Source organism: Cydia fagiglandana, chromosome 2, assembly GCF_963556715.1.
Source record: "Cydia fagiglandana chromosome 2, ilCydFagi1.1, whole genome shotgun sequence".
NCBI classification, from domain to species: Eukaryota; Metazoa; Arthropoda; class Insecta; order Lepidoptera; family Tortricidae; genus Cydia; species Cydia fagiglandana.
In genome coordinates, this window is record NC_085933.1 from 27,552,273 (window position 1) to 27,580,228 (window position 27,956).

The 27,956-nt window shown below is 37.7% G+C and overlaps 1 protein-coding gene across 1 annotated transcript; it reads left to right on the forward strand.

Annotated features, from left to right (window-relative positions):
• Positions 1-27,775, forward strand: LOC134679555 (uncharacterized). The gene is made up of 20 exons (XM_063538512.1): positions 1-223; positions 515-693; positions 18,855-18,958; positions 19,257-19,385; positions 19,886-20,016; positions 20,126-20,292; positions 20,553-20,675; positions 20,773-20,844; positions 21,079-21,192; positions 23,485-23,619; positions 23,805-23,993; positions 24,203-24,292; positions 24,435-24,536; positions 25,119-25,236; positions 25,526-25,658; positions 26,038-26,195; positions 26,634-26,828; positions 27,122-27,219; positions 27,356-27,465; positions 27,676-27,775. The coding sequence occupies exons 1-20, from the start codon at positions 1-3 to the stop codon at positions 27,767-27,769; spliced, it is 2,664 nt and encodes an 887-aa protein (XP_063394582.1). The 3' UTR covers positions 27,770-27,775.
• The last annotated feature ends 181 nt before the right edge of the window (positions 27,776-27,956 follow it).

The following is a 27,956-nucleotide window of genomic DNA, read 5'->3' on the forward strand; positions in this document are numbered from 1 at the left end:
ATGATGGGACACGTCACGTCTAACCAACTACTAAACGTCCAACAATACGCTTACCAACCCGGGCGCTCAACGTCGGACGCAGTCCGTGACGTCACGACGCGTGTGCTCCAGCATCTCGAGGACGGGCGGCAGGTTGCAGCAATATTCTGCGACCTGTCGCGTGCCTTCGAGATGATAGATCACGCACTGCTGCTGGAAAAGCTATCACACTACGGCTTCACTGGTAGTTTTCATGATACCATTGCCTCGTACTTAAACAATCGTAAACAATGTACTTACGTCCACAACACAAGGTCTGCAATGGAGCATATTGGCAATAGCTCTGTCCCTCAGGGCTCCGCGACCGGCAACAACCTGTTTTTAATCTTAATTAACGACATCACATCTGCCTGCGCCGATCCGGATTACGTAATGTTTGCGGACGACACGTGTATTATTGTTAACGCTGATAAAGTTGAAAACTTAAAATCCAAATTATCTATAACTATGCAAAAAATTGCTATGTGGTTCTCAGCGAACGGAATGTCATTAAACGTAGAGAAAACAAACATAATGCACTTCAAACTAAAACATAAAGAGGACGCTCTGTTAAACATTTCCGTCGATAATATTCCTGTGCCTCAAGTCCTAGTGACTAAGTACCTAGGCTTCATGATAGACTCCGGACTCACGTGGACATCCCACATTGACCATGTATGTAACAGACTAGCCTCAGCGTGTTATGCACTATCTAGACTAGCTCCCACACTATCCATTGATAACCTCAAGAAAGCTTATTTTGGATATTTCCACTCCATCTTGATACAAGGAGCGGACCTGTGGGCCACATCTGCTGACCGTGACAGACCTTTCAAGCTTCAGAAACGGGCATTGCGAATTATCGCGCGCAAGCCAGCTGATTACCCCGCAAGGGACCTGTTCAAACATTATAAAATCTTAACTCTGCCCAGTGTATACATATTAATGGCTTGCAAGTACGTAAGAACTAACCTGCATAAATACTCGACGTACGGTTTCAGAAGCGAAAGGTATCGCGCGAAAAATCTCCTCGCGCCACCGCGAAGGCGGCTGGCCAAGGCTCGTGCATCTCTCGGCGTCTTTGGGCCTAAGTTGTATGTATAACCGTGTTCCAACCGATATTAAAAACTCCACTAGTGAGGCAATTTTTACTAAAAAACTAAAGAGCTTGCTCAGTGAACTTGCATGTTATAATGTCAATGAATTTATACTATGATAATGTTCCGAATGTTAGTTAATTAATATATACCTATGTACCTAATCCTATATGTAAATTATGTACCTGCCTAAATGTATGACGTGTAATACTTAACATTGTATCTGTTTTACCAATAAATAATCTGAATCTGAATCTGAAATCACCAAACGTGTACCATGCGTCATTGAAGAGTTCTGTTCTAGTCATCATCAGCAGTTCCACATCATCAAATGCGACAGTTTTTAATGTAAATGCTTGATTTTATGAAGAAAATACAAAAAAATCTATACGTATGCCTTTAATATTTGAGGAGTTCCCTCGATTCCTTATGGATCCCATCATCAGAACTCGAGCTTGACAAAAATGTGGCTTAAAACTTAACTTGCTTAACGAACATAACGAAAAGGAAAAATCGCCAAACGTGAACTATGCGTCGTTTAAGAGTTCTGTTCTGATCATCATCAGCAGTTCCACTTCATCAAATGCAACAGTTTTTAATGAAAATGCTTGATTTTCTGATGTAAATACAAAAATCTCTATAGGCATGCCTTTAAGATTTGAGGAGTTCCCTTGATTCCTCATGGATCCCATCATCAGAACTCGAGCTTGACAAAAATGTGGCTTAAAAACTTAACTTGCTTAACAAACATAACGACGAGGACAAATCGCCAACCGTGAACTATGCGTCGTTGAAGAGTTCTGTTCTGATCATCATCAGCAGTTCCACTTTATCAAATGCAACAGTTTTTAATGAAAATGCTTGATTTTCTGATGTAAATACAAAAATCTCTATACGCATGCCTTTAAGATTTGAGGAGTTCCCTTGATTCCTCATAGATCCCATCATCAGAACTCGAGCTTGACAAAAATGTGGCTTAAAAACTTAACTTGCTTAACAAACATAACGAAGAGGACAAATCGCCAACCGTGAACTATGCGTCGTTAAAGAGTTCCGTTCTGATCATCATCAGCAGTTCCACTTCATCAAATGCCACTTTTTTGGGTGTATATGCTTGATTTGTTGATAAAAACCCAAAAATCACTATATGTATGCCTTTAAGATTTGAGGAGTTTTGAACTGGGGGTTCATCAGAACTGGGTTTTGACAAAAACGGGACCAATCTGTATGCATATACATTCAATCAAAAAAAGAATTTTCAAAATCGATCTAGTAATGACGGAGATATGGAGTAACAAACATAAAAAAAAATAAAAAAAATAAAAATAAAAAAAAACATACAACCGAATTGATAACCTCCTTCTTTGAGATTTGGAAGTCGGTTAAAAAAGATCCATCGTGTAGAGGAGCCATAATGTGAAACCAAGTCGGTTATTTTAGTCAGTGCCAGGGGGTGTTAAACCGTATCAATAAGATATCTTTAATTTTTAATACATAATATAATGACTTGGCCATCGCACGGCTGCATCACAACACAAGAATCATCGTCAAGTAATAAAAATAATTAAACGTAACCCTAGTGCGCTAATCGCATGCAGTTTGAGCGTTATACATATTTACGATTACGGTACGAGTAAAGCATTATGTGCGATTGTGTGCGTCTCAGATCTTCAAACGTATAACGATAACCATTAGATGACTTGCAATATTTATTTAAATTATAGTGGAACATAAAAAGGACAAATGGCGGACTTCGTAAGTCCGGGCATTCTCTACCAATCACTCATTGGGTCGAAATAAATGTTCGTTAAGGGCAGATTTAAAGATAGAAAACAAATGGATAGTCTCACTTAGTACCTACTGTTAATGCTACCGACGACATTGCGGGAAATGTCAATATCAATGTTGATTGTCTGGACAATTGACATTTCCCGCAGCAATGCGGTCGCAATTGAAATGTCATCTTGAGACTGCGTTTCCACCAGACCGGCTAGCATGAGTTGCGTTATCGCGCGCAAGTCCATACTAGCAGCCCCGAAATGTGCGAGGATGTACTAGCGAGGGACGAGTTTGTTAAGAACCAATAGAAAATAGCCGACAAGAGCTGCGCTACGAGGATAGGTAGGTACATGAAGTAATCCTACTTATATTACTCATCCTCGCACATCTCTGATGGAAACGCAGCCTTAAGGTGACAGTCTATATCCAACGACAGCTGCATTACTGTTCATTTTACTATAGAAATTGACAATTCATAATTCAAAAATTGAAAATTATTTATATCATGTGATTTAGGTACACACATAGCAATACACAACAATAAACAATAAACTTACAAGAATTACACATACACACAACATATAGACATTAAAATTGACACAAAATACACATATGCTAGCCAAACTCTCAATTTTTGCTACCACTGTATCACACTTGTAGGGGAATGTAGTCCCTCACAGTGGAGCATTATGGGACAGTCTGGTTTCTCCGCTATCATTCTCAAGATGGTGTTCAATGACAGCGACGCGTTCAGTACCGGTAGTGCAGCTGCGGTTAGAAATGGAATGTTACCTTAAGTCCAGTAACCATGCGTAGGTAGGTACTATCTGATGAGTAAGCACCATACAGTATACCTAATTGTTATTAATTTGTATTGATATTCCGTTAATGATTCTCCGTCAGAGCCGGGGACAAACAAGCGAGGCAATTGATTTGCCGTAGAGTACCTACTCAACCTCACTACAACCAATATCTTGCTGAAACTATGCGCTTGGAACCATATAATTAAGATATCTATGTCCTTGATGATTGTATCTTCTGTTAGGTATAATAGATGTTTAGGTAGGTACGAATGGTTTAGATATTATATAAATTATAAAATGTGTTAGATTCAAAGAATAGCGAGGAAAAAAACTATAACTACCTAATATTTAGCTAAGTTTTTAGGAACAGTAATTATTTTCTCTCCATCTAGTTTTACATATTCGCAATTTATAGAAGAGTTTAGAGTTATTGTAATTCGGGCGATTTTCCGTAAGTCGACGACTGGCGCCTATTTTGCCTATTAGGTACTTTTATATTTGAGTATTTTATATATGTCTCGTCTATAAAAACTCGACAGTTTATTATTGTCGAGGCAACCCCACATCTTGCCACGTTTTCTTCGGACGGTGACGTTGGTCCTCCATTGAGATGGAGCCCCGTGGAATTCTTCAGTGGGCCCTTTGTTTATACCGTGCAGGGCTCGGAACCGGTATTGATATACCGGTTAATATCGTTCATAAACCGTTATATTATTTCGTTCATTAATAAACCGGTTAATTGATGGAACGCGAACTTTAAAATTTAGTTCTCTCTTCTAACCGGTTAGTTGAGAGAACGAAATATTTTCGTTCTCGAGGAACGATATAATACCGGTTAATCTCAGCCGTCTACAATATTAATACATTACCCGGCTACCCGCTCTAAGTACTCGATCTCGATGTTGACTTGACGGTGCTGCTTGCTGACTGAATTGTTTATTTTTTATACTTTTTGGGCGTGTGAGTTTTGACTGTTGGTGTTGGTGGTGTTTTGTTACATTTAAAATGGTTTCACAAAGTTGTAAATATGTTCCGGACAGTCAACCATTTTTCAATGAAGAAGAGACCGATAATTTCGATTCTGACAACTGTAAGTAAAATAAGTGGGTACACATTTTTTTTGATAATCCTAGTCTGAAAGGATATAACGCTCTGAATTGTATTAGCAGCTTGCATTTTGTATGCAAATAAAAAAGAATATTAAATGTTGGTGGACGTCATTAAGCAAACAATGCTGACACGCTGGCGTGCAAATTATTTATTGTCTATAGATATTTATTTTGAATTTTGTTAATCCTTTTATATGACCAATTAGGATAGATTTATATTATAAATTCCAGATGTTCCATTGAAAAGAAAAATGGAAGATCATTTTGTGACCCAAAGACGGACATGTACCGTAAACAAACGAATTTTAAACATGGGGCCACTTTTAGGGGGTCAATGAGAAAATTTAAAAATAAAAAAGTTCAAACTAAATCGTGTTGATATCGACGCCCGAAAGCAAACACGTAGTAACGCACAAAAACCAAATTGTTCACCAGAGACGAAAAACTATTCGAGTTTTGAAAAAAAAATCATAACTACGTTGTTTATTAACATAGCTAACTCAAAATTGGATAGGTACAACATTCTAAATTTTTTGAAAAATTAATTTAATTAATTTAGCCGCAAGTTGTTACAAGACCATATTTTGTGGGTTACTACGTTTTGATCTTTTTTACACAGTGCGCAAACTCGTAGTAAATGCCAGTACCAGTACAGTATGGGATAGCATTTCCTTAAAATTTGTATGGACAGAAGAATATGACAAAAGATATCCGTAATAAAGTCGTAAACGTTGTGGTTTAGATATTTTGGGTGAACAAAATGCTGTAACAGTATTTTTTTTCTTTTTGTAAGCAATTTAGAATGCATTAAATGTATTGCCAAAAATTTTACCACACCCTTAAAAATGACTTTAATGGCATCTTAAAGTAAATTGCACGACATTTCAAATGTATATTTATAAAATGTGAAGATGTTTTCGAGATTCATAAACGAACATAACACATCTATTATGATGATTTGAACTATTAAAATCAATATAAGCATTCTTAAGACTAAACAAAACACATAAATTTTGTTTAATTTTCAAGAACATAATTAAATCTTATAATAGTTATAATGTTATTATAACCAACAAAAAAATAAGAAGTCCACCTTGGAAAAGACATAACGTAATGGAAGATCAAAATCTAACCAAAGTAGAACAACGACGTTTGATTAAAAAAAGTGGTTTCTACATCCTCTTATAAAATAAAAGTCCACTTTAGACAAAACAAACTTTCATCAGATACCATAACACCAAATTTTATTTAAGTCCCATAAAAGCATAAAATCGATACACACACCGTAAATATTGCAATTTTACATGCTTACAATTGAAAAAAAATCCTTTCTTAAATAAAAATAATCACTTTATCCAAAATCCCCGTAATCTTTTACTTCATTACAAACACGTCGACTCACTTTCACCCCCCGAACCACACTGAGCGACGGCGTAAACGTTCAAGTAATGGCCGCGATAGCCGCGTTAAAACGAAATGGCACGTATTTAACCGGTCAACTAATTAATCGAAATTGGGTAGTTTAAAAAAATAGAAATGGGTACTAAAATTAATAGTTTGGCAACAAAAACGGAGCCTAAAAATATATCAATATGAGTTGTATTTTAATGCCGTTACAGCTTTTAATTATTTTAAGGCAGGTACCAAGTATTTATTTGGCAACTGAATTATTATATTGGAGATCATTTATGAAGCACATTTTAAAAAGAAAACGGCTATCTATTAATTCAAAAATAAAGTTCTTTTAAAATAGTTTGTTTGGTCATTACACGGTCAACCTAACACGCTCCTCCTCGCTTTGCTCGTCGTCGCACCTATCTGTTGACTCTAGCAGAACACAGTGGTAACTATTGAAATTAGTAATTAAAAATTTAAAGATTTAATGGTATAATGGCCATTAGCCGTTTCATGATTAGAAATTTCGACTATAAGTATACTGACCATTACGTATTGGTAAATTAATTTGAGGTGTTTTGTGTAAAAAGTGACCAATATCCATAAAATTTTACTGCTTTTGTGTTAAAATACTACCTAGCTGAAACGACATGCTCAGTTATGACTATAGTTGATTACTTAAGTGTGAACAACTAGATGACAACTAAATTTTATGATCGCTTTACAATATTAGTTGCCAATTTATTATTTTAGGCGCCAACCTAACACTTTAAGTTCCCTATAATTTTTTGGGTGGCTTGATTTTGCTGCCAGTTTTTTAAATAATATGATGCTTATATTTGAAGCTAATATATTTTATTTGGCGCTAAAATATTAATGCACAGCCAAATTATATTATCATATGCCCAATGAAAGTTCCTGTTTAATATTTTAGTTGCCCGGTTAATAATAAGCCAAACGAAATAAGGCGCAGAAGTTTAAACCTTACGCCCTACAACAGTGAAGTAATTATTATGTGGTTAGTTTTACTTGATCCTTCTAAACGTAGTAAAAGACATGTCTCTCATATTTTAATAGTGTGTGAATGTGTTAAACCACTACTCGACTAAACATTATTTCCCACCAAATAGCGTAACTGCAAGACATTCACATTCATGAGCGGCAAACACGTAGTAACCTACACTTGCGTCAGACCAACGGAGGTTGTAAATGACAAAAGTATAAATTATATGGAATTAAAAATGCTGTAAATACAATGATTTAAATTATTGAGTGTTTTTGCTATTACTGCGTGTTTGCTGAGTACATTTCAAGAAAAACGAGAACTTTTTGTGTTCCTATTTTCCCCATTTTTCATCGTATTGGCACGTGGATTCGACCTCTCGACGCAGAAAAAATTGGAGATTCCAAGTATGCAATATTTTTTTTTGATCTTCTGTGAGTTACTACGTGTTTGCTTTCGCGCGTCGATATGTATCAAATAAAAGAGCTCATTGTGAGAATTCAAATATATTTTTTTTATAATTTTAGGATAAACATTTTAGAAATGTGCAGTCAAGCATGAGTCGGACTTAATTACTTCGTTTTTGATCCGACCCTACGGGTTTTTCACACACGTTTCACATAAAAATACATTGTTAAAAATTGTGTAATGTTACATTTCTAATGTACGAACGGAACCCTTGCAACGCGAGTCTGACTCGCACTTGGCCGGTTTTTTTTAATTTTCAAGCAGATGGGCTAATTGATGGTGGCAAATATAAAACTGATTCGTTTTCTTGTATAAATAAATAATTGGTTGATTTTAATAAATAATAAAAATAATTAATAATACCTTCTTCTATGGTCATTCTAAAGCTGCTATAAAAAAATATTAAATTAAAATTATAAAATAAAACATCGAAAACTATTTATTAACAAACAGGAAAAAACATGTAACAAACATACACTAATTAATTAATAAGTAGAAAAGTAATAAAAAAACAATAAACAAAAGAAACATATTTCGGCGCACACAGCGTACTGCAGAACGCAAAATGATTCCTACGCAGCGATACGCTTCGCTATTTCGAGGAAAGCACTGATATTCTGCCGGTTACAAATAATAATACTCATTTTATCTTGCTGCGACGTTTTCAATTTAACCGGTTTATTTCGTTCCTCAAGAACGAAACGAGAACGTAATTGGTGTAAACCGTTATTTCAAAAGAACAGTTCTTTAACCGGTAACCGCAAACGGAAATGAAATCCATTTCGTTCCCGGGCAAATGAACGAAACCGGTTTGAGCGTTGAGAACGGTTTCCGAGCCCTGATACCGTGGATCCCTGCGCGGGCGCAGGCGCGTGTGAATTGACCGAGCGCGCGAGTTCACACCTCCACAGGCTGTAGTTATTTCAACAGTTTTGAAGTAAAATATATCAACCCTCTGCGACTGGTGTGCGGTCTATCAGACACCGCAAAATATTTTTTTTGTTGCTATTTCGGCGTACGGGCCGATATAGCCCTGTTTCGCTCATTACCTTCCTAAAACGACTCGCGGCATCGGACAGTGATGCCTGAGCGGCAACGAGATGCATGCACCGGAAGATATGAGCTGCGGGTGTCCCACAGACGTGAGCACAGCAATAAGTATAAAATAGTGTGCTATTATGAGCCGCAAGTAAACAACACAACCGATATTTTCAAATTCTGCTTTGATAAAATAGTGGTAGTACTAGCTTAGAGACAAGGGCTTTATACTAAAATACTTGTTAATCCACGTTAACAATAAATTGTTCATGGAATCCAATACGTATCAGTGTCCTGCTCTATATAAATCATGATCTAGCAGGCGTGGCTCACTCCGCGATTTCGTCGCTTTGCTACAGGTAGCTAAAAGTACATTCGTTCCACCCCAGTTTTGGGGAAAGCCATAAGCGGCGCCTGGCGCTGTCGCCACCTAGCGGCCATATCTGTGCTCACATCGTATAACAGACGCGTTTTGTTAGAGAGTGAGTCTTCGGTACCTAGTACTATTATTTATTCTATGATCTAGGGTTCAATGGTTGTATTATCCCATTCTCATGTCACCTTGATTGATGACTATCTTGTGGACCCAATCAGTAGAAGTAGAATTTTAGGATTGGTACTCACCAATTCGGGTAGGTGGTTTTTATCAAAATATTGTATTTTTAGGGTTCCGTACCCAAAGGGTAAAACGGGACCCTATTACTAAGACTTCGCTGTCCGTCCGTCCGTCCGCCCGTCCGTCCGTCCGTCCGTCCGTCCGTCCGTCCGTCTGTCACCAGGCTGTATCTCACGAACCGTGATAGCTAGACAGTTGAAATTTTCACAGATGATGTATTTCTGTTGCTGCTATAACAACAAATACTAAAAACAGAATAAAATAAAGATTTAAATGGGGCTCCCATACAACAAACGTGATTTTTGACCAAAGTTAAGCAACGTCGGGAGTGGTCAGTACTTGGATGGGTGACCGTTTTTTTTTTTGCTTTTTTTGTTTTTTTTTTTGTATTATGGTACGGAACCCTTCGTGCGCGAGTCCGACTCGCACTTGCCCGGTTTTTATTTTTTAATTATTTCGTCAATTTATGTGCGGTTAAGAGTCGGGAAGCGTACGATCCGATTATATTTCTGTCAGAGTTTCGCTGTGAGCCAAAACTTCAGACAATCACAGACATTCAAACGCAGCACCCTGTGGTCGGGCCGGTGTTCGCGCATGCGCGCTAATTGCGCTATCAGCTACCGTGCGCTTCCGCCGCTCGTGTGGGAGGTCTACACCTTACACTGGAGACCGGCTTTTGTCCGCGCCGTCGAATAAAGTGCTTCCTTTTTATAAAAAACATACATAAAGGTCAGTCTTTCTTATTTAATTTATTCTCTATAGTCTATAGAATGACAATGTTTATAACGGAGGGAAAACGTAAAGCTACCTTCTTGCCTCTCGTATATTTGTAGTATTTTAATAATTTTACTGTCCGTCCGTACCTACTCCAAAATGCGTCATTTACCTACAGCTACATACCGTCCTCTTACTTATATTGTAAACCTAAGTGCCTTTCACTATTTACGTAAATATAATTTGAATGTACGAAAGAGTTGGCAGCTGGCTGAAGTGTTTCAGTTCTTTGCTCTTGTTGCGCTGAGTCGCAACATTGCGAGTCAGCGAGGAAATGCCTTAGATAACTTTTTTATATTACTATACATATATACAAGTAGCTGTAACAAATATACACAAGTATAAATATTATAAATATAATAGAATAGATAGCGTTTATTCGGGACAATAAATAAATAAAACAACAAGTAACACAATAACTCAGCAGTACATACATTATTAGAAAACAGTACGAGTACATCTTGTGCGTCACACTGTCTGTTTGTCTGAGAGCCCAAACTTGAGCAAACAGAAGCGTTTTAATTGATGAAGCGTTTAATTGCCTTTTAGAACCGGATTCTTAAACTCGTGTTGTACAAACAGCATCACTCTAACTGTACATTGGTGGACCTTATGTCCTATGTAATAAGGTTTACGATCTGTCAGTTATCACTGCGGGCGATATGGTAGGCATAAATACAATAGTTGGGAGGTCGTAGTGACTCATCCGATGAATAGGTATTGGTTTTGGTTTTGTGAATGGTTTTGAACGATCATAATAAAAATGATGTAGGTATATGTATGGAATATAATAACAAAACCTAGAGGAGGCCTTTACCCAAGAGGGGATCCCAAAATAAAATGCTTAAGATACCAAAAACACAATTTACAATATTAGAGAACTGAAAAAAACTTATAGCTAACCTAACTTAAACAGACTTTTCTTAAAAACTGTAAACTTAACCACGTAACACTAGAAACAGCGAAAAGTTAAGCAAAGCATAATAACTCTCCGGTTAAGGCTGGTGGCGAGCGAGGGTGGCGCCCTCTCGGTAAATCACGATGATTCAATATTAATGATGTTTTAACCTTAGTGATTTATCTATGGCGGCGCAAGCTACCGGCGGGAGCGGGTAGGGTTGTGCGACTCTGCGTGTTCTATCAAAAAAAAATTTTAGAGACAATTTTATTACTGACTGAATTTTACGATTCATTAGCAAAGAGTTCATACTCAATACAAATCTGATGAATTCTCAACATTATAGCCTATAGTTATATACTTTATTCTATATTGCAGGAACTCACTTAGTTTTTGCTTTTTTATGATATAGAAGTGAAACGAGGAGACGACTGACGTGAAGGTATCACCGTGGATCCTGCAACACCGGAGGGGTAGCAAGTGCGTTGCCGGAGTTTAAAATGAGAGTACGCCCCTTTTCTTGAAGATTTTAAAGTCGTACCTATAATTCTCGTATCGGTCCGGAAATATCGCGCACTATACATGTCTACGCATTACAAATATCGTGACATTCAGGCGTATTCTGATTTCTTCGACCAAAAACGTCACTATTGACACTGACAGATCCGATCTACAAACTATAGTTCGTTTTTTTAGCATTAGAAATAAGGTAAACAATCTTGATGTGTCTTTTATTTGAAAAACACATTTTAAAAATAAGTTACGGCAAATATGTAATAATTACACACAGACACACGTACAGATAATACACAGATACGTAATTACGTACAGATGATTTTTACGCTATCATACGCAACAGGACAGCGTCGATCATGCGAAGGATAAGTAGCAGTGACAATGGTATCCTAAAGATATTTGCTGTAAAGTTGGATACTCCGTTAGCGAGACATTGGAACAGTCTACATTGTACTGGATCCTTTGACGACTGACGGGGTATCCAACTTTATATATAATTATAATAACTAACTTTGTATTTTATTTTTAAATTACTTGCATATACTATGTTACTAACGATAGTTTTGATAAGTCTTGTAAATATGTAATTACTAACAATTTTATGGATATGTATGTCTGAAGTAAATAAATGAAATGAAATGAATAATTATGAATCTAATACGATTATTTACATTATAAATATTATAAATATTAATATAAATAAATAAATAAATAATAAATATAATAAATATAAATATTATAGGACATTCTTACACAGATTGACCAAGTCCCACAGTAAGCTCAAGAAGGCTTGTGTTGTGGGTACTCAGACAACGATATATATAATATATAAATATGTACTTAAATACATAGAAAACAACCATGACTCAGGAACAAATATCTGTGTCATCACACAAATAAATGCCCTTACTGGGATTCGAACCCAGGACCATCGGCTTCACAGGCAGGGTCACTACCCACTAGGCCAGACTGGTCGTCAAAACATTCTTCTGTACATTCTGTACATTCTTCTGTAATAATAGTTTTTGTTTTTTTAAAAGCGTTTTTCAATTAAATGACATGTCAAGATCGCTTATGTTCTTGCAAGTTCTTTCTAATGCTAAAAAAAACGAACTATAATCCAGATCTAATTCATAACCTAGCTGTTATTGAAATCAGAATACGCGCGTTTTAATCTACGCTCGCTTATTTTCTCTCCCCGCTGCCTCCTGCCCCTTGTTCCCTTCCCCGTAAGCCGTACCATAAGCCCCTGTTTTTGTTTATTGCTAATAAGGTATCGGCGCAAATTGCCACAGGGGCTGCGCCGGGGCAGTCAAAAAAGGGATTTTTAGCGCCATAACATTAATGTAACTGCGGGTTTACTATGAATAATGCCGTGGCGTTCATACTTGACAATTAATAGACAAATGAAAAAAGTTTAAAATCGTACTAAATTAACATTTATATTTACCTATATTAGCAGCTTACGATAATGGGTTACTTTTCGAGCAACAATTAGATAAGAACAGTGCAGCAAAAAAATGTTGTTAAAAGAAATGTAAAAATGTTAAATGAGCTTCTAAACAGAAATAGTTTTCCATAATAGTTTATTGCATAAAAATTTAAAAATTACTCTGATCAAATGCAAAAATTTCGTTTTCATATCTCATACTCTGAAAGTGGGTCGTTGTTGTTCTAAAAGGTGCGCAGAAAAGTGATACGTTGATGCTCTAGTGCAGAAAAGTGGTGTACTCCTCTGCGTCCCCGTCCCACGAACAACTGGGTGGAAACAAAATGGAAAAATAGTGTCTTTATTTCCTCGCCTGGAACAATTGGTAATTGTTTAATTTTACTAATCCCACGTTGATCCTTTTTTTTATAAAAAATGATGTAAGTGAATTGTTAAAAACAAATTATTCTTGATTTATTTCGTTGAATTATATTTACTCGATTTCATAAGGGAACCAAAAGGAATACACCAAAAAAAATTTTAAACCTTACACTTGCGTAAATGAGCAAAGGCAGAATCTTATACAGCTACAGTTAAACGTTTGTACGATAGTAAATTGATTTTTAAAGTTATTTAGTACTATATTCATGAAAATAAAATAAAATACAAGATAAAAATTACTTATATTATTAATTAAATAGTTATTTAATATTTAAAATACCTACTTTTATTATGTTATAACGTGGTGGTGCGGCGCACCAAGGTCGCCGTGCGGTCCCATAGTCTGTTGCGGCTTTTAGAACGAAAAAGTATAAAATTAAAAAGTAAGAGGCAATCCCGCTGATTTTCATACTATAATGAACAAATCATTTTAAAATTACTGCACTTTGTCAAAAAATGTGTGTTTTCGTAAATATTGCAATGTAAAAGATTTTCGCGAGGGGTTATTAATCTTCACACATGTAAAGTCTCCGATTGCAACTATTGCAAGTAAGTTCTAAGGAAAATAAATCATGGCCGTAGATCTGTTAGGTATAACTTTTTTACTTCCTTTTACTTCCATTGCTGATTTTGCCAAATTGCCTTGTCTTGTTTGGTTTCCTCGCATTCGATATGAAAAGTAGAGTGTTTAACTCGGATGAAAGGCACCATTTCTGTCTCGGACTATTGGCGCTCTCACTGCGTTCGAGCGCCAAACTACCTCGGTTAACAATCTACTATTGAAGACTCTTAAAACAATTCCTTTAAGGATAGGCACTTTTAACACTCCGCTAACAATTTCGGAATGCGTCCGGTCTAGTTAAGTGTCCCCAGCTCCCAAACGTGGACAAAGTGGGCAAACACCCCGATTTGTGGCGAGTTAGCACGCTGTGTTTTAGCACCCACTACCATTTACACTGTTCACTGACATCCGGTCAACCCGATGGCAAAGATATTAAGGTTCATTTATGCTCAGTTAAGAGTATAATTTTTAGTACCATCGTCGACATTATTCGTAGATCTTATTGAAATAACCTTAAGGTTCATACCTATAGTTGGTTACTTATATGAGTTGTTGTGTTGCTATGTCAAACGGGGCCTATATGAGTTCGTTGGCTCTTGGACCGGACCGTTATTAGTTCGTGGTACAGACTAGTTTATATGAAAGTTAGATTTTCATAGGTAACTTATATGGTTTATGTCCCGTTGGGCAATTAGACAGGCAGGCCATTTTTGGACAAAAATGTAACAAACATTTCAACTGAAATTTGCTTCCGTGAACCCAGCCAGGAGGTTGAGCAATTTATTCCCTGCAAAGGTTTCCTCGACTGCAATTTACAGGAGTTTAAAACGCATGTGAGATTTCCGGATTAGTTGGCGTCCACGGCTAGGGTAACAGCTTACAATTAGGAACTGATGTGGTATAAAAAGTTAGAAAATTCCTTACAAGGTTGGGTAAGAGGAACACCCAAGCTGGGGGCCTAGATAAAATGACAATAACTGATGTTAGAGAACCGTAATCGGAACATATTGTAAATGAAGCATGTGTCTTTTCGTAGCATCTGTCATCCCGATACATTTTTGTTTTCATTTGGACGATGTCATCTTGGCTAGGTTACCTGATCTTACGCAATATGATGATGATAAACTGTAGCCAGTTATTCAGTGAGATACGAGGGCACCTCAAATGTCATAAAAAGGCGATTGTAGTCGATGTTACAAAACGATCGTTTCTCCTTTTACGGCGCCGCCTGCTCCGTGACTGCGCGCGCAGCACTTATACTCCATCAGTAGTACCACACTCACGCTTCAGGCTGTTACACTTTGTCTTCAGAATCTGTTTTAAAATACAGGAGAAAAAACGGTGAAGTATCAGTTTTCCTTTTCAAACTCTTCCTTTTTTTTTCTTTATTATTTTTTGACAGGACTGTTGGTATCCTTCTTCTTCATCTCGTCGGTAGTGGAAAGCCACCTTTTTTTTTGACAACGTCGGTCAAACAAGCATGCGGCCCGCCTGATGGAAAACTGTTTTTAAACACTGATCAAGTGCTCCAGTAAACGAGTTGTTATTTTAAACCGTGATTGCTGCACTCTAATAAAAACCAAAACATTTTTTTTACATTATAAATAATTTCAACCAACTTCCAATAACAAACATTTCCTAGTACCTACTGTATAAAATGAAAGCGCTGTCCCCGGCACGCTGCTCCAGCATGTTTGCGCGCCGCTTCGCACCTCGCGCGCTAAAAGCACGGAGCTACCTGCGAGAAATCAGAGCACGAGTGTACATAATACCATACCATACCTACCTTTTATACGAGTTTCAAAAATGGTTTATAGATTCTGAGATAGTTTTGAGCTTGGGATATTAGGTACATAGTCTTCACGCTGGATATAGCTTCCTAGCCAGCCTATGTTTCTTCATATTTTATATTATCGAATTAAGCTATTAAAATATACGAGTATAGATAGTTACCTACTAGGTACAAACCTCTCGTCTTCGTTCGCTTAGAAGTCGATAAACACTTTCAACCCAATTTTCATTTCTTTAAGGGTCGGAATATAAAAAAATCCTTCCTTAGAGATATACAACATTAAAATAATATTAAATTTATTTGGTTTAGGCTGTGCGTTGTCTGTCAGTATACAAAGTGAATTATTTTTTGAATAAACATATTTAGATAACTCCCGACTGTCATTGAAAAGTATTTACAAACCTAGGCATTGGCACGATTCGACACTCACCCAATCACTACACTTACAGATACCTATTAATGATTAATCACGCCGGCTTTCTAGCTATTCATTACCTACCCATTCGTAGCTATTCACGACTAACCCCAGAATACCATCGTTGACACTATGAACTGACTGGTCATAGCCCTTATTACCACTACATAAAGTGTACCATTGGTTAAATCGGGCTGTTGGTTGTATAGTAGAGGTCCCTACCGCGAACACCGAAGTTCGCAAATCGCGGGCATCTTTCTCTGTCACACTAATTACTTTTAATTGGAGGAAAAAAGAAAGCTGCCCGCAACTTTCGAACTTCGGTGTTCGCGGTAGGCCCTGAGCTCATTTCTGGCAGAGCTCCACCTACGCTGTGGTTCTTTCGTTACAGTATCCAGTTTGATAAGAGCTGTCAGGTGTTAAGTAGTGGAGCACGAGAGAGGGCAAGGTATGGTGGTGGTGACGTCATAATGGCGGAGTCATGTCCGCGGTCCCATGGGATGCGGAAGTGCAGAGGTGTCGGGGCTGTAATGAATAGGGGTTGTGATTATTTATCTTAGATTATTTGTAGTAAGTATTTAACTATAGGTAGGCAACAAATACCTGGGAAGAAGATATTATGAGATAGATTCTTCTCTTTTTCAGCACTTAATGTATAATTATTTCATAGTCTAACTTGTGCCTCACATACCTAAATAAAAATATTTATAGTAAAATTTACTTTTAGGTAGTCCCGTTATGTCACCACCATTTTAAATTCTAAATCCCTATTTGTTATCTGTGTAGGTAAGTTCTAATTTAAAATTAAATTCTAAAGTATTCTATTCTGTCCATTTTCTTCAATTATCACCATTAATATCCGGCTAATCTTCAAAAAACTTCCGTTAGCAAGTAGTGAGTATTTGCTAACAGTTTTAGTCTTTTAGATTAGAATGCATACTTCAGTTTTAGTCTTTTAGGTTAGAAAAGCGTATTTTTTATAAGTACGATCTTAACACTTGCTCGTGGGCACATACCTACGTTTTAACCATAACATGTAATTAATAACTGAAACAAGTAAAATTATTTAAATATTTCCCAAAATGACTGAAAGGTATAAAGGTGTAAATTGTACCGTTATTAATCTAAGGCCCACTTGCACCATTCCACTAACCCGAGGTTAACCAGTTAAACCTGGTTTTGCCATGGTTACCCATACAATTTGACACTAGGTTAACGGTTTAACCGCTTAACCCCGGGTTAGTGGAATGATGCAAGTGGGCCTAAGTGTGTCTTATACTAAACCCTATAAGTACCATAATACTACAATTGGTGTTAATAAAATATCCACATAGGTACTCGTATTCGAAGTCATATTCATCTTAGAACAATCAGATAGTCAGTTCGAGTCTGTTTATCCTCTGCACTAAATATCGTCGTATCCACATTATCCGCTATTCCTCAGAGACAGCGCACTTCATTTGGCAGACAGGCAGACGGACGGACACGGAAACTTCATTAGGGCTCGGGGCTCGGCGGGGGTACGAGTGATCTGTTTGTGTTCTAATGCGTTTACTGTGAGAAATATGGGCTAGATTCCTACCTACATAGATTTTAAGAGATAATATCCAGAGTAGGTAAGTTTATGATAAGAATTATATTTTACGAATACATACGAGTTGAAATAATTGGTGTAATTGTAAATATACCGGGTGTGGCCTGTAATATGAGCAAAAAATTAAACTGTAGGCTGTACTCCACATTTGTTCAGCGACTTTTATTAAAAATTACTTGTGGTTTGATTTTTAATACACTTTAAAGTTTATTCTAAGACGCAATGTATTGCGAATTTTGTTATGTTTAAGGCGTGACAAGCAACGTCAATCACAATGATATGTGGCGTAGCGATGGCGTCCATTGAAGATAATATTTATTTTGAATGAAAAATAGGGAGTCTAAATACTTCATAATTTTTAAAAGTTGTTGAACAAAAGTGTCACCGTTTGAGGAGTACAAACTATATTTTAATTATTTGCTCGTGTTACAGGCCACACCCGGTATATGTATAACTGTAGATATTCGGCGAAACTTGTTTTGCCAATATTAATTTATTTCCCCATGAATGTATATACATATAATATGCATTGGAGAACATTTAGGTAAGTAGATGGCAAATCAACGATCTCGAAATTCATATTGCGCGTAATATATCTAGGCCATAGAAAAATCTTAGTTTTGGAGTCATACTTCGAACTTCAAGATACGTACGTCCAAGTACGTCAATAAAAACGTTCCATCAGAGAACGGTCCTTATGCTTCGTCTGTGATAAAGGCGTTTCTATCAGAATTTCGAATGGAAACGTCTATATTGCACTTGAAGCATAAGGATCCTTCTGTTTTAGAAAGCCACATAATTGTTAACATTCAGTTATTAATAACGTTTGTATTGCCATCTGTCGTCAACGAAAATAAATTTCAACTAGTGAAACACATCACTTCTCAACCCGCTTGAAGTTATAACAGTTATAACAGTCTTGCTACTTGCCGATAGATGCCGCTGTTTTCAAGCACAATGATAGCTAGTATATTATTATCCCGTATTTTAGTTCCATTTGACCGAGAAAAGTTCCTCTACTTGCTGACAGATGGCACTGTTATTGAAAATGGTGGCGGAGATGACTTCGATATCGACCAAACTCGGTCACAGTATTTGTAAACTTGTTTTGATGTGTTAAAAATGTCCGAAGTGTCTTTAAATGATGACTATTCTAAGGGAGGAGTTAAGAGTGACTCACTGAAGAGCGAATCTGAGGACAGTTTACTTGAGTAAGTACCTATATAATGCGTGTTCTACCTTTTTCAATAAAAAAAAAGTGGTGTACGGTTCGGGTTCAGATACTTATTTGGCAGCAATGTACTATTCAAAATATTTAAAGGGCACTCAATTTATTGGAGATTAACAATCTTTATTTTTATCTGTTTTGGAGTAATTATTGCATAAGTGATCGTGGGACTTAGTCAATTTTATTTGTGTAAGAATGTCCTTGTAATATTTAGTTTATTAACTTTATTTATACATTTATTTATTTATAAGTAGAAGATTTAGTGATCATTTTTATTTCAGTGAAGATTCAAAGCCTGGGTCTGCATTAGCGCGTCAGCTGCTGGACGCCCTGACGCCGGCCGCGCTGAGCAAACTGCGCCGCGCTTTCCGCAAAACCAAGGAAAACTCACGATCTCAGGACATTGACAGGTGCCTTCTACACCTTCTACATTTTGCTGTTCGCCCGCCCCCTCCCTTACTCCATTAAACCAACAACGTCCAAAATACTAGACATGACCTTTGATCCTGAAATTATTTCTTTGAAATTATTTGAAAATAATTTGTAATCTGGTAAATTTGTAGGACACTTTTTATCCCCGAATTTTATATCCTTTAAGGGATAGGGAATACGATGGGGGTTTAAGGGAGTGTAATTTTCCCTTAAATCAGAAATAAATAAAACTCAGAGGGTTGTGAATTCAAGTTCAAAAGTATCAACGATTCCATCGCAGGAACGCATGCATGTTGTGTGAGGAACAAACATTCAAGTTGAAGGACTATTTAATGTACCAACCTACATACGGCTTTACATAAAAAAAATCTTCTAGTACTTCCCTTCAACAGACGGACTTAATGCCATAAGGCATTCTTTTTCAGTGACCCACAGAGAGTCCTTCAGAGCATAATTAATATTTATGCTTCTTCTGCAGACGCGTGGAAGAGGTGATGCGGCTAGCAGCAGCAGAGGAAGGCATCGAGTTCGCCCCCGCACCCCCTCACACCTCGCTCGTACTTTCCCTTGACAGGGAGGGATTTATACAGGCTATTAACAATATCTTCGGTACTTCATTAGTTAACATATGTATTATATTTGTAAGAATGACGAGAAGAATGATACCGTCCTGCTTATGTAAGACAATGTTTTTTTTTGTTATTTTCTGTTAATCCAGGACAGCACAGATATGAGCCGCACGCCAACGCTCTGTTCAATTCGTTGGACGCCTGGGGCGCCGGCCGCGTCTGGTGGCACCAGCTCTTGGCGCGTCTGTTGGTCACGGCACCACCCAGATGGACGCCGCTGAAGGACGTCACTGTCAAAAAGCTGCAACATTGCAAGGTAACATAAATCCAGTTTCTGAATATCTCTGTTCAGCACGTGCCAGCTTTTGCGCGTTTGCTGATCGCAGCACCAGCGAGATAAAGGATGTTAAGAATTAAGTATATTGTCTCTTTAATTAATGGCCACTTGCCTTTTCTTTATTACAGGTGCAAAGTTTCTTTCTTCTCTCACTTATACATATTCTCTTCAACGCTTAGCTTATAAAAGTGTTCATGTGTTGTACTCATACAATACAGGTCTAGTTTATCTTCTTTCAGCGCGAAACTATAGTGAAGTTGGTGGGCATCGAGACAAGAGTGTCATTTTGCTATGCCGCGGTATCACGAGGCGGGCGCGTTGGCTTGTATGACGGTCGACTCAAGCTGCTGCACTCCTACGAGGTATTTGTCATATCAGCCGAGAGACTGTTGAACATAGGCTTCTATAAAGGATCACCGCCAATGTTTTACAACAAACTGATAATTCTATTTTACACAGGTATTCTACGATCGTACCGGAGTGCGCAAACGCGTCAAAAACTGCTGGGTAACCGACGCTATCTACATGAGCGTAAGTCTACCATTAAAATAATTGTGACTTAAGTTCAATATTCACAACTTGCTCGCGAAGTTTTGAAGGCCTCTCTTGCCTAATATAAGCTGATTCTTTTTCTTCCTTAGCTCCCTAAACCTGCTTAACTCTCCCTTAACTTGTCTCGAGCGCCGAAAATTTACGGTCGATGCTAACAATCATTCTTGGATAGCGGATGGTGAAATTAATTAGATAATTAATCCCATCTTACAGGACTCTCTCAGCTTCCTTCTCGCCGCCTCCGACCGCAGCCTCGCGGTCTACGACGCGTCCACTCTCGCGCATGCTCTTCGATACTGCATTACAGGATTACCGCATATCCCTACAGTAAGCCCGTCATATCACTAAGCTATATCCGCCCCAGCAAGTTTTCTCGGGAAATTTTCTGTAGCAATGATCAAAATAAAGAAGAGTATACTATATAATACCTCGTACATCAGTTTCTTGAAAGTTATTGGTACAAGAAGGGTTTCGAAATAACTTTCAATTTGGAAGCCTATTCCAATTATTCCCACTGAGTGTGTTCAGGTGAAAAGTAATAATTAATGATCGTGCTTAAGATCCGTAAGTATAAATTATGATGTCAGTGGAATGGTCTCATTTTGTTAAGGTTGACGAAATATAAAGTGAGCCGATCTCTTGAACAAGTTTGAACAAGATCGGCTTACTTTATATTTCGTCAACTTTACCAATGTGTAATTGGATAGGTCATCTATCTATCTATATATATAAATGCAAGTGTCCTGACTGACTGACTGACTGACTGATTCATCAACGCAGAGCCGAAACTACAAAAGCCAGAAAGTTGAAATTTGCACACCAGATTGCATTTATAAAGTGTACAAGAGATAAGAAGCGATTTTGAGAAATTCAACCCCTAAGGGGGTTAAAAAGGGGATGAAAGTTTGTATGGGGTTAAAGTTTTCTTTTAAGCTAGGAATTTGAAACTTCGTTAAAAGATATATTATTAAAATACAAGAAAAGTAATTTCAGCGTTTTTGAAAATTCAACCCCTAAGGTGGTGAAAAAGGGGTTGAAAATTTGTATGGATATCAAACATTTTTTCGAGTGGTGGACTTGAATCTTTGTATTTAGGGATATTATTAGAAGACAGAAAAAGTAATTTCAGCGTTTTGTAAAATTCATCCCCTAACAGGGTTTAAAAGGGGTTGAAAGTTTGAATCCATTACAAATGGTTTTGAAACTTCTTAGAAAGGCATAATAGCCGAACACAAAAAAAAGTGATTGCAACATTTTTGGAATTTCAACCCTTAAGGGGGTTAAAAAGGGGATGGAAGTTCGTCTGCGGGTGCAAATTTTATTTTAAGCTAGGAACTTGAAACTTTGTAAAAACGTTTTAAATTAAAATACAAGAAAACTCGTTTCAGCGTTTTTGAAAACTCATCCCCTAAGGTGGTGAAAAAGGGGTTGAAAGTTTGTATGGATATCAAACATTTTTTCGAGCGCGGGATTTGAATCTTTGTATTTGGGGATACAATTAGAAGACAATAAAAGTAATTTCAGCGTTTTGTAAAATTCATCCCCTAACAGGGTTAAATTGGGTTTCAAAATTTAAATCCATTACAAATGCTTTGAAAATTCTTAGAAAGGCATAATAGCCGATTACAGAAAAAAAGTGATTGCAACGTTCTTGGAAATTCAACCCCTAAGGGGGTTAAAAAGGGGATGAAAGTTCGTCTTCACGTGCAAATTTTATTTGAAGCTAGGAACTTGAAACTTTGTAAAAAGGTATTATATTAAAATATAAGAAAACTAATTTCAGCGTTTTTGAAAATTCATCCCTATGGTGGTGAAAACGGGGTTGAAAGTTTGTATGGATATCATGCATTTTTTCGAGCGCGGGATTTGAATCTTTGTATTTTGGGATATTATTAGAAGACAATAAAAGTGATTTCAGTGATTTGTAAAATTCATCCCCAAAAAGGGTTAAAATGGGGTTCAAAGTTTGAATCCATTACAAATGCTTTGAAACTTCTTAGAAAGACATAATAGCTGATTACAAAAAAAGTAATTGCAACGTTTTTGGAAATGCAATCCCTAAGGGGGCTAAAAAGGGGATGAAAATTCGTCTTGGGGTGTAAATTTAATTTTAAGCTAGGAACTTTAACTTTTTGGAAAAAAAGGTAATAAATTAAAAAACATGAAAACTAATTTAATTCAAGCATTTTTGAAAATCATCCCCCAAGGTGGTGAGAAAGGGGTTGAAAGTTTGTATGGAGATCAGATATTTTGTGAGTGCGGAATGCGGAACTTGAATCTTTGTATAAGGGCATAGGTACCTATTATGAGAATACAAGAAAAGTAATTTCAGCAACCAACATCAAAATCCACTTGACTTAAAACTTCATACAACTTGCTAAAAAAGAAAAGTACTTAATTTCAACATTGCTTGGATATGAAAATTATAGGTACTAAAGATGTAAAATGTTGAAGATAAGATTCCACGCGGACGAAGTCGCGGGCAACAGCTAGTATAATAATATAATAATATAACATTTGCTCACTTAAACATCTCACCCCGATTTCGGATCTTGTATAAGCACAAGTAAAATACCAAACAATGCCTTCTTGAAAGTCATTGGGAGTTTTATTTTACAGTGCGTTGCGTACTTACCATCTTCCTTGTCTTCGTACGCTGAGCTGGCTGTGGGCACGGCGCGCGGCGACGTCGTGCGCGTGCGACTTCGACACGCACTGCCCGCCGCTGACGCCGTCACCATCTACTTTTGGAGGGTACACATGACTAACACATCTGAAGACCAGTTCTATCAAATGTTAAAGATGCCCACGTTTGGTTTGTTGACAAAAATCCTAGAATTTTCCCTAGCTTCACATACTACTAACGGGAACCGAATATTTTTGTCATTTTAAAAACTTACATTGGTTGGTCAGACTAAATTATTCAAATTATTTCTCAGGAGCTGTCATCCCCACCTCACACCAGCTACATCAGCATTACAACATGGCGACGGGTCCACTCACGCGCTGTGCGACGTCTCGGTTATTCTGGGAACGTCATGTGGTCCTGCTCACACGACAGTGATGTGAGCGTGAGGGCACGCCATATGCCAGGGAAACTTGACGACTATGTGTTTAAAGTGCAGAGGGTGAATATCTACTTTTAATAGACCTAGGCATAGTCAATCATCCATTGAAGGTGCTTGAATGTCTCGTTTCAATCCATTCGTTGGAATTTGCTACAATTACTCTACCCAAGAGGTGTTTTTGTTTGTTTGGTAGTTAGGTATGTATTTTTGCGCTTGTTTCTGAAGGGCTTTTTATGTCTGAAAGTAAATGTTCCATCATTTGCGGACAGGGCGTGAGCTGCTTCCACGTGGTGCCCGCCTTGCACATGCTGGCAACAGGCAGCGCTGACGGGACAGTCCGTCTCTGGGATATCACGCAGGTACCATCAGTAAAAGTGCATGGCAACCTTATCAATGAATTAATTCACAGTTTTCCCATGTATTTCTTATTACACAGAACACTCACTACTCTCATTCTCAATTCGCAACACTCATGCAGTTTTTATTGTGTTGTGTTTGCAGTCCAGCCCTTTCGCGAAGCTGGCGGCGCCGGCGCGGGCGGCCGTGCTCGACGTCAAAGTCATCGCAGACATGGAGGTGGTCATCGCATTCTGTAGCAACTGCGTAAGTTACATTCTAATTTGTTTGTGTTCAATTATGTTATATGTTCCTATTTGGTGACCAAGTCCTACCGGAGATTTCCGATGTTGACACTGAGATACATATTATGCCTTTATCGTTTATATTATCACAATACAATATTTTTGCAATTCATCGCATCCGCCATATTATTGTACGTTTTTAATCCTTAACCATCTTTTGAGTAATTTATAACTAACTGCATTAAGGCCTATCCCAAAATCGGTAAGGAAAATTTTCTGTTACATACTCGACGCTTATCATTAACAGTGGCACAACTCAAAATGAAATGTTATTGCATTTAATATTCTATCTTTTACTGGTACGATTTAAAATCGAACGGCATTTCATTTTGTTTTGTGTCACTATTCATGATAAGCAACGATGTATGAAAATGTTGGGAAATTCCAGGGTTCCATTTTTCGAGGTGCCAACCTCATAGTTTAGTATTACTTTCAATTCCATGCAGATTAAGGTTAAAGGGACTCTCTTTAATAACTATCTGAACGACAGTGCCTTCTTCTTGCCATTGCTGTCGAATAAAACTTTTTCAATAAACTGTTCCAGTGGCTGCACATCTGGGACCTGAACGAAGAGAGCCTTCTGCAGACAATAAAGATCAAGTTCCCATTCCTCGGGGTCCTGGGGAAGAAGGTCGAGTTCGGAGCCTACTGCATCCACCCTGGTAACTAATATCATTTGTTTTATTTATTTACAATATATTTATACGGCATTACAGACAAGCCAATTATAAACATTACAAAATACAAGTATACAAACATGAAATATATTACGAGATAATAAAATGTAGGTGACATGTGGTTATTATAGTTAGTGACAGTGATATAATATATCTCCGGTTTTCAGAAGTTTAACATATCAGAAACCGCTATCTTCAGTAAAGTTCGAGAACTCTTGATTGACGGTCACTATATCGAGGATGAAAGCTAATTCTCATTAAATCTGCTTTAAAGGTCCCGCACTCAAGAAGACGGTGGTAGCGGAGTCTCCAAGCACCTCAAGAGGGTCTAGCGTGGCGCGCGGGAGCTCCGGAGGCCTGCAGCTGTTAGAGGAAGAGCACGAAGAAATCGAGGATAAGAGAGACGGGTAAGATAAGGATAGCAAGAGAACGACTTCGTTTGATTGCTGAGATAATGATTTTTATTGAAGAAAATTCAAATATGGTTCTTTCGGAGGTTTTGTATAATTAAATAGAAATGTTTTGTGCTGTACCGTCCGACACCAAGTTTGTTTAGATTGATTGTACGAGTAGATAGTGGGATTATTACAAGCAAAGTGGACCACTTTGTACTGTGGTCGTGTACCGTACAAATCAGGTGCAAGACAGGACAAATCAGGCCTGGTAATTGGTAAAATTAGGTGCACTAATACATTGAAATTCATGTTTATCTCTCAACCTCAACCCCGAAAGTTACTACTTGACAACAAAGATTTCCGATTTAAGATCTACTTACTTATATTCCAGAGAGTACTCCCTGTCCCACCGCGCCGCCATACTAGTGACGTGCTGTGACTGCGTCTGCACTGTTCCCCTCGCAGAACCCGAAGAGCCCCGCCCTCCTCCGGGGGACACTTTGCAAGCCCGCCGTCCGCACGCGTGGGATATTCCCTTGTCATCCACAGGTAATTGCTACTCCAGGAGATATTCTGCGCGATCTTTGGATGACTCTTCGTCCTTAGATTATCACCTGAAAAAAGGTACAGCGTGGTGCAAAATTACTTTGACATATTATAAATGGAAACGCTTTCATGCATTTTTGCAGCTGGGTATATATGTATTGGGAAGGTTAATTATATATAGAGGACGAGATGATAGTAGTAAGAAGTATTTAGTCTGATAAGATCCGCTGTACAATGGACAGCAAACTTTGGCCGCCAAGAACTCATTACTTCATATTATTATTATATTCAAGCCGGTACGGGGATGTCGTTCTCCCACCTAAATATGTTGAACGAGGATTTTTAGATTGTCTCACTCTTTTAGCATAAAGTCTTCACGTATCTTAATCCATATTTTTGTCTTTTTTATCATTCAGATAAAATATAATCGTTCATTTCCAGCCACTTCTACACCTCGGCGCCACTCTCTGCGTCCTGCACAATCTCTTCAGCCTTCACACACACCACGATCACGGATCCCTGGGCCCCTAGGGGCCCACGCGTCGCAACCGCAGACGCCATTTGACAAACTCCCTGAATTGCCTGCGAAGTTACCAATCGAAGATCTTGATCTAGAAACATTGTTGGAAAATGCGGGTGTGTTAACTTTTACTTTATTATTTGGAAAGTGCCAAAAACTTTTAACTCAGCAAACTGCTAGTTTTGTTACAATTGTGTAAGCTGAAGCTTTGTTGTAATAAAAACCCTTATAAAATCACTTTAAAGTGTCGTTTAAAAATATAAATAGTTATTTTTGTTTAATTAACACTAATGAACTGCATCCCAGTTGCAACTAAAAGTTGGCGTCGCCATATAAATTCTAGCTGAGATGCAAATGACACAATCCGTGTCGACCAAAGAGTAGAATGATCGGCGCTTCATAATTTCAGGCTTACAGGGTATCCTCGAGAAAGATTTCGTGCTGATGAAGGGACTAAAGCACGACTTGAACATGAAACTAGCTGAAATGGAAGCTAACAGGGAAGCAGTAAGTAAAAAAAAATCGATAGAAATATTGGCCGCTATTTTGATAGTGCCTGCCTAGTCTTAATTATATCAGTGACTTGCACAGAGCACAATACGTTTGAATCCGAAGATCAATTGAATGCTTTTATCACCGACAGATGGCGTCCGCCGTGGCCGCCGGTGCGCCTTACCTCGCACTTCGCACCTACGAGATGGAGCCATTAGCACCTGTCGATGAAATGACAGACGCGTATGCACGTGTGATGAGGTATTATGTTCAAATTACATCGAAATAATACTATAAAAATACCTTAATAAGTCATAGTCACTTTACATTTTGCTTGTGTGTCCATTCATTAGTTTTAATTATACCTAACTCCAACGTTCCTATTTTTTTTAAACTACTGGAGTCTGAATTATATTTATATGTAACTCCATTGTCAAAAATTTGTGTATCTAAAAATATTTAGTTTGACAGGTTGTTTCCACCGCCGAGCACGGTGGGCACGCCAACGGGCAGCACAGGTTCGACTCCCCGTCGGGGCCGCAGCCGGACCAGCACCAATGTCTGAAGAACTTTTCCACTTTGGCTGTCAAAAGTTGACGTTTGACTACAAAGCATACAATGTGGTAGCCATCTGTTTCGATTTTGGCTAATATTATTTGCGATTTGGATAATTGTAGGTACTTACTCGAATAATCAATAAAATCGAATTAATTAATTAATATGTGTTAATCAATACATTAAGTTGCAGTGAG

Excerpts from the sequence above, each read along its gene's own strand:
- LOC134679555 (XM_063538512.1), top strand. The coding sequence starts at position 1 with ATGATGGGACACGTCACGTCTAACCAACTACTAAACGTCCAACAATAC. Across the intron at positions 19,386-19,885 it reads CGATCTCAGGACATTGACAG|ACGCGTGGAAGAGGTGATGC; the intron begins GTGCCTTCTACA and ends CTTCTTCTGCAG. Across the intron at positions 27,466-27,675 it reads GCGTATGCACGTGTGATGAG|GTTGTTTCCACCGCCGAGCA; the intron begins GTATTATGTTCA and ends TTAGTTTGACAG.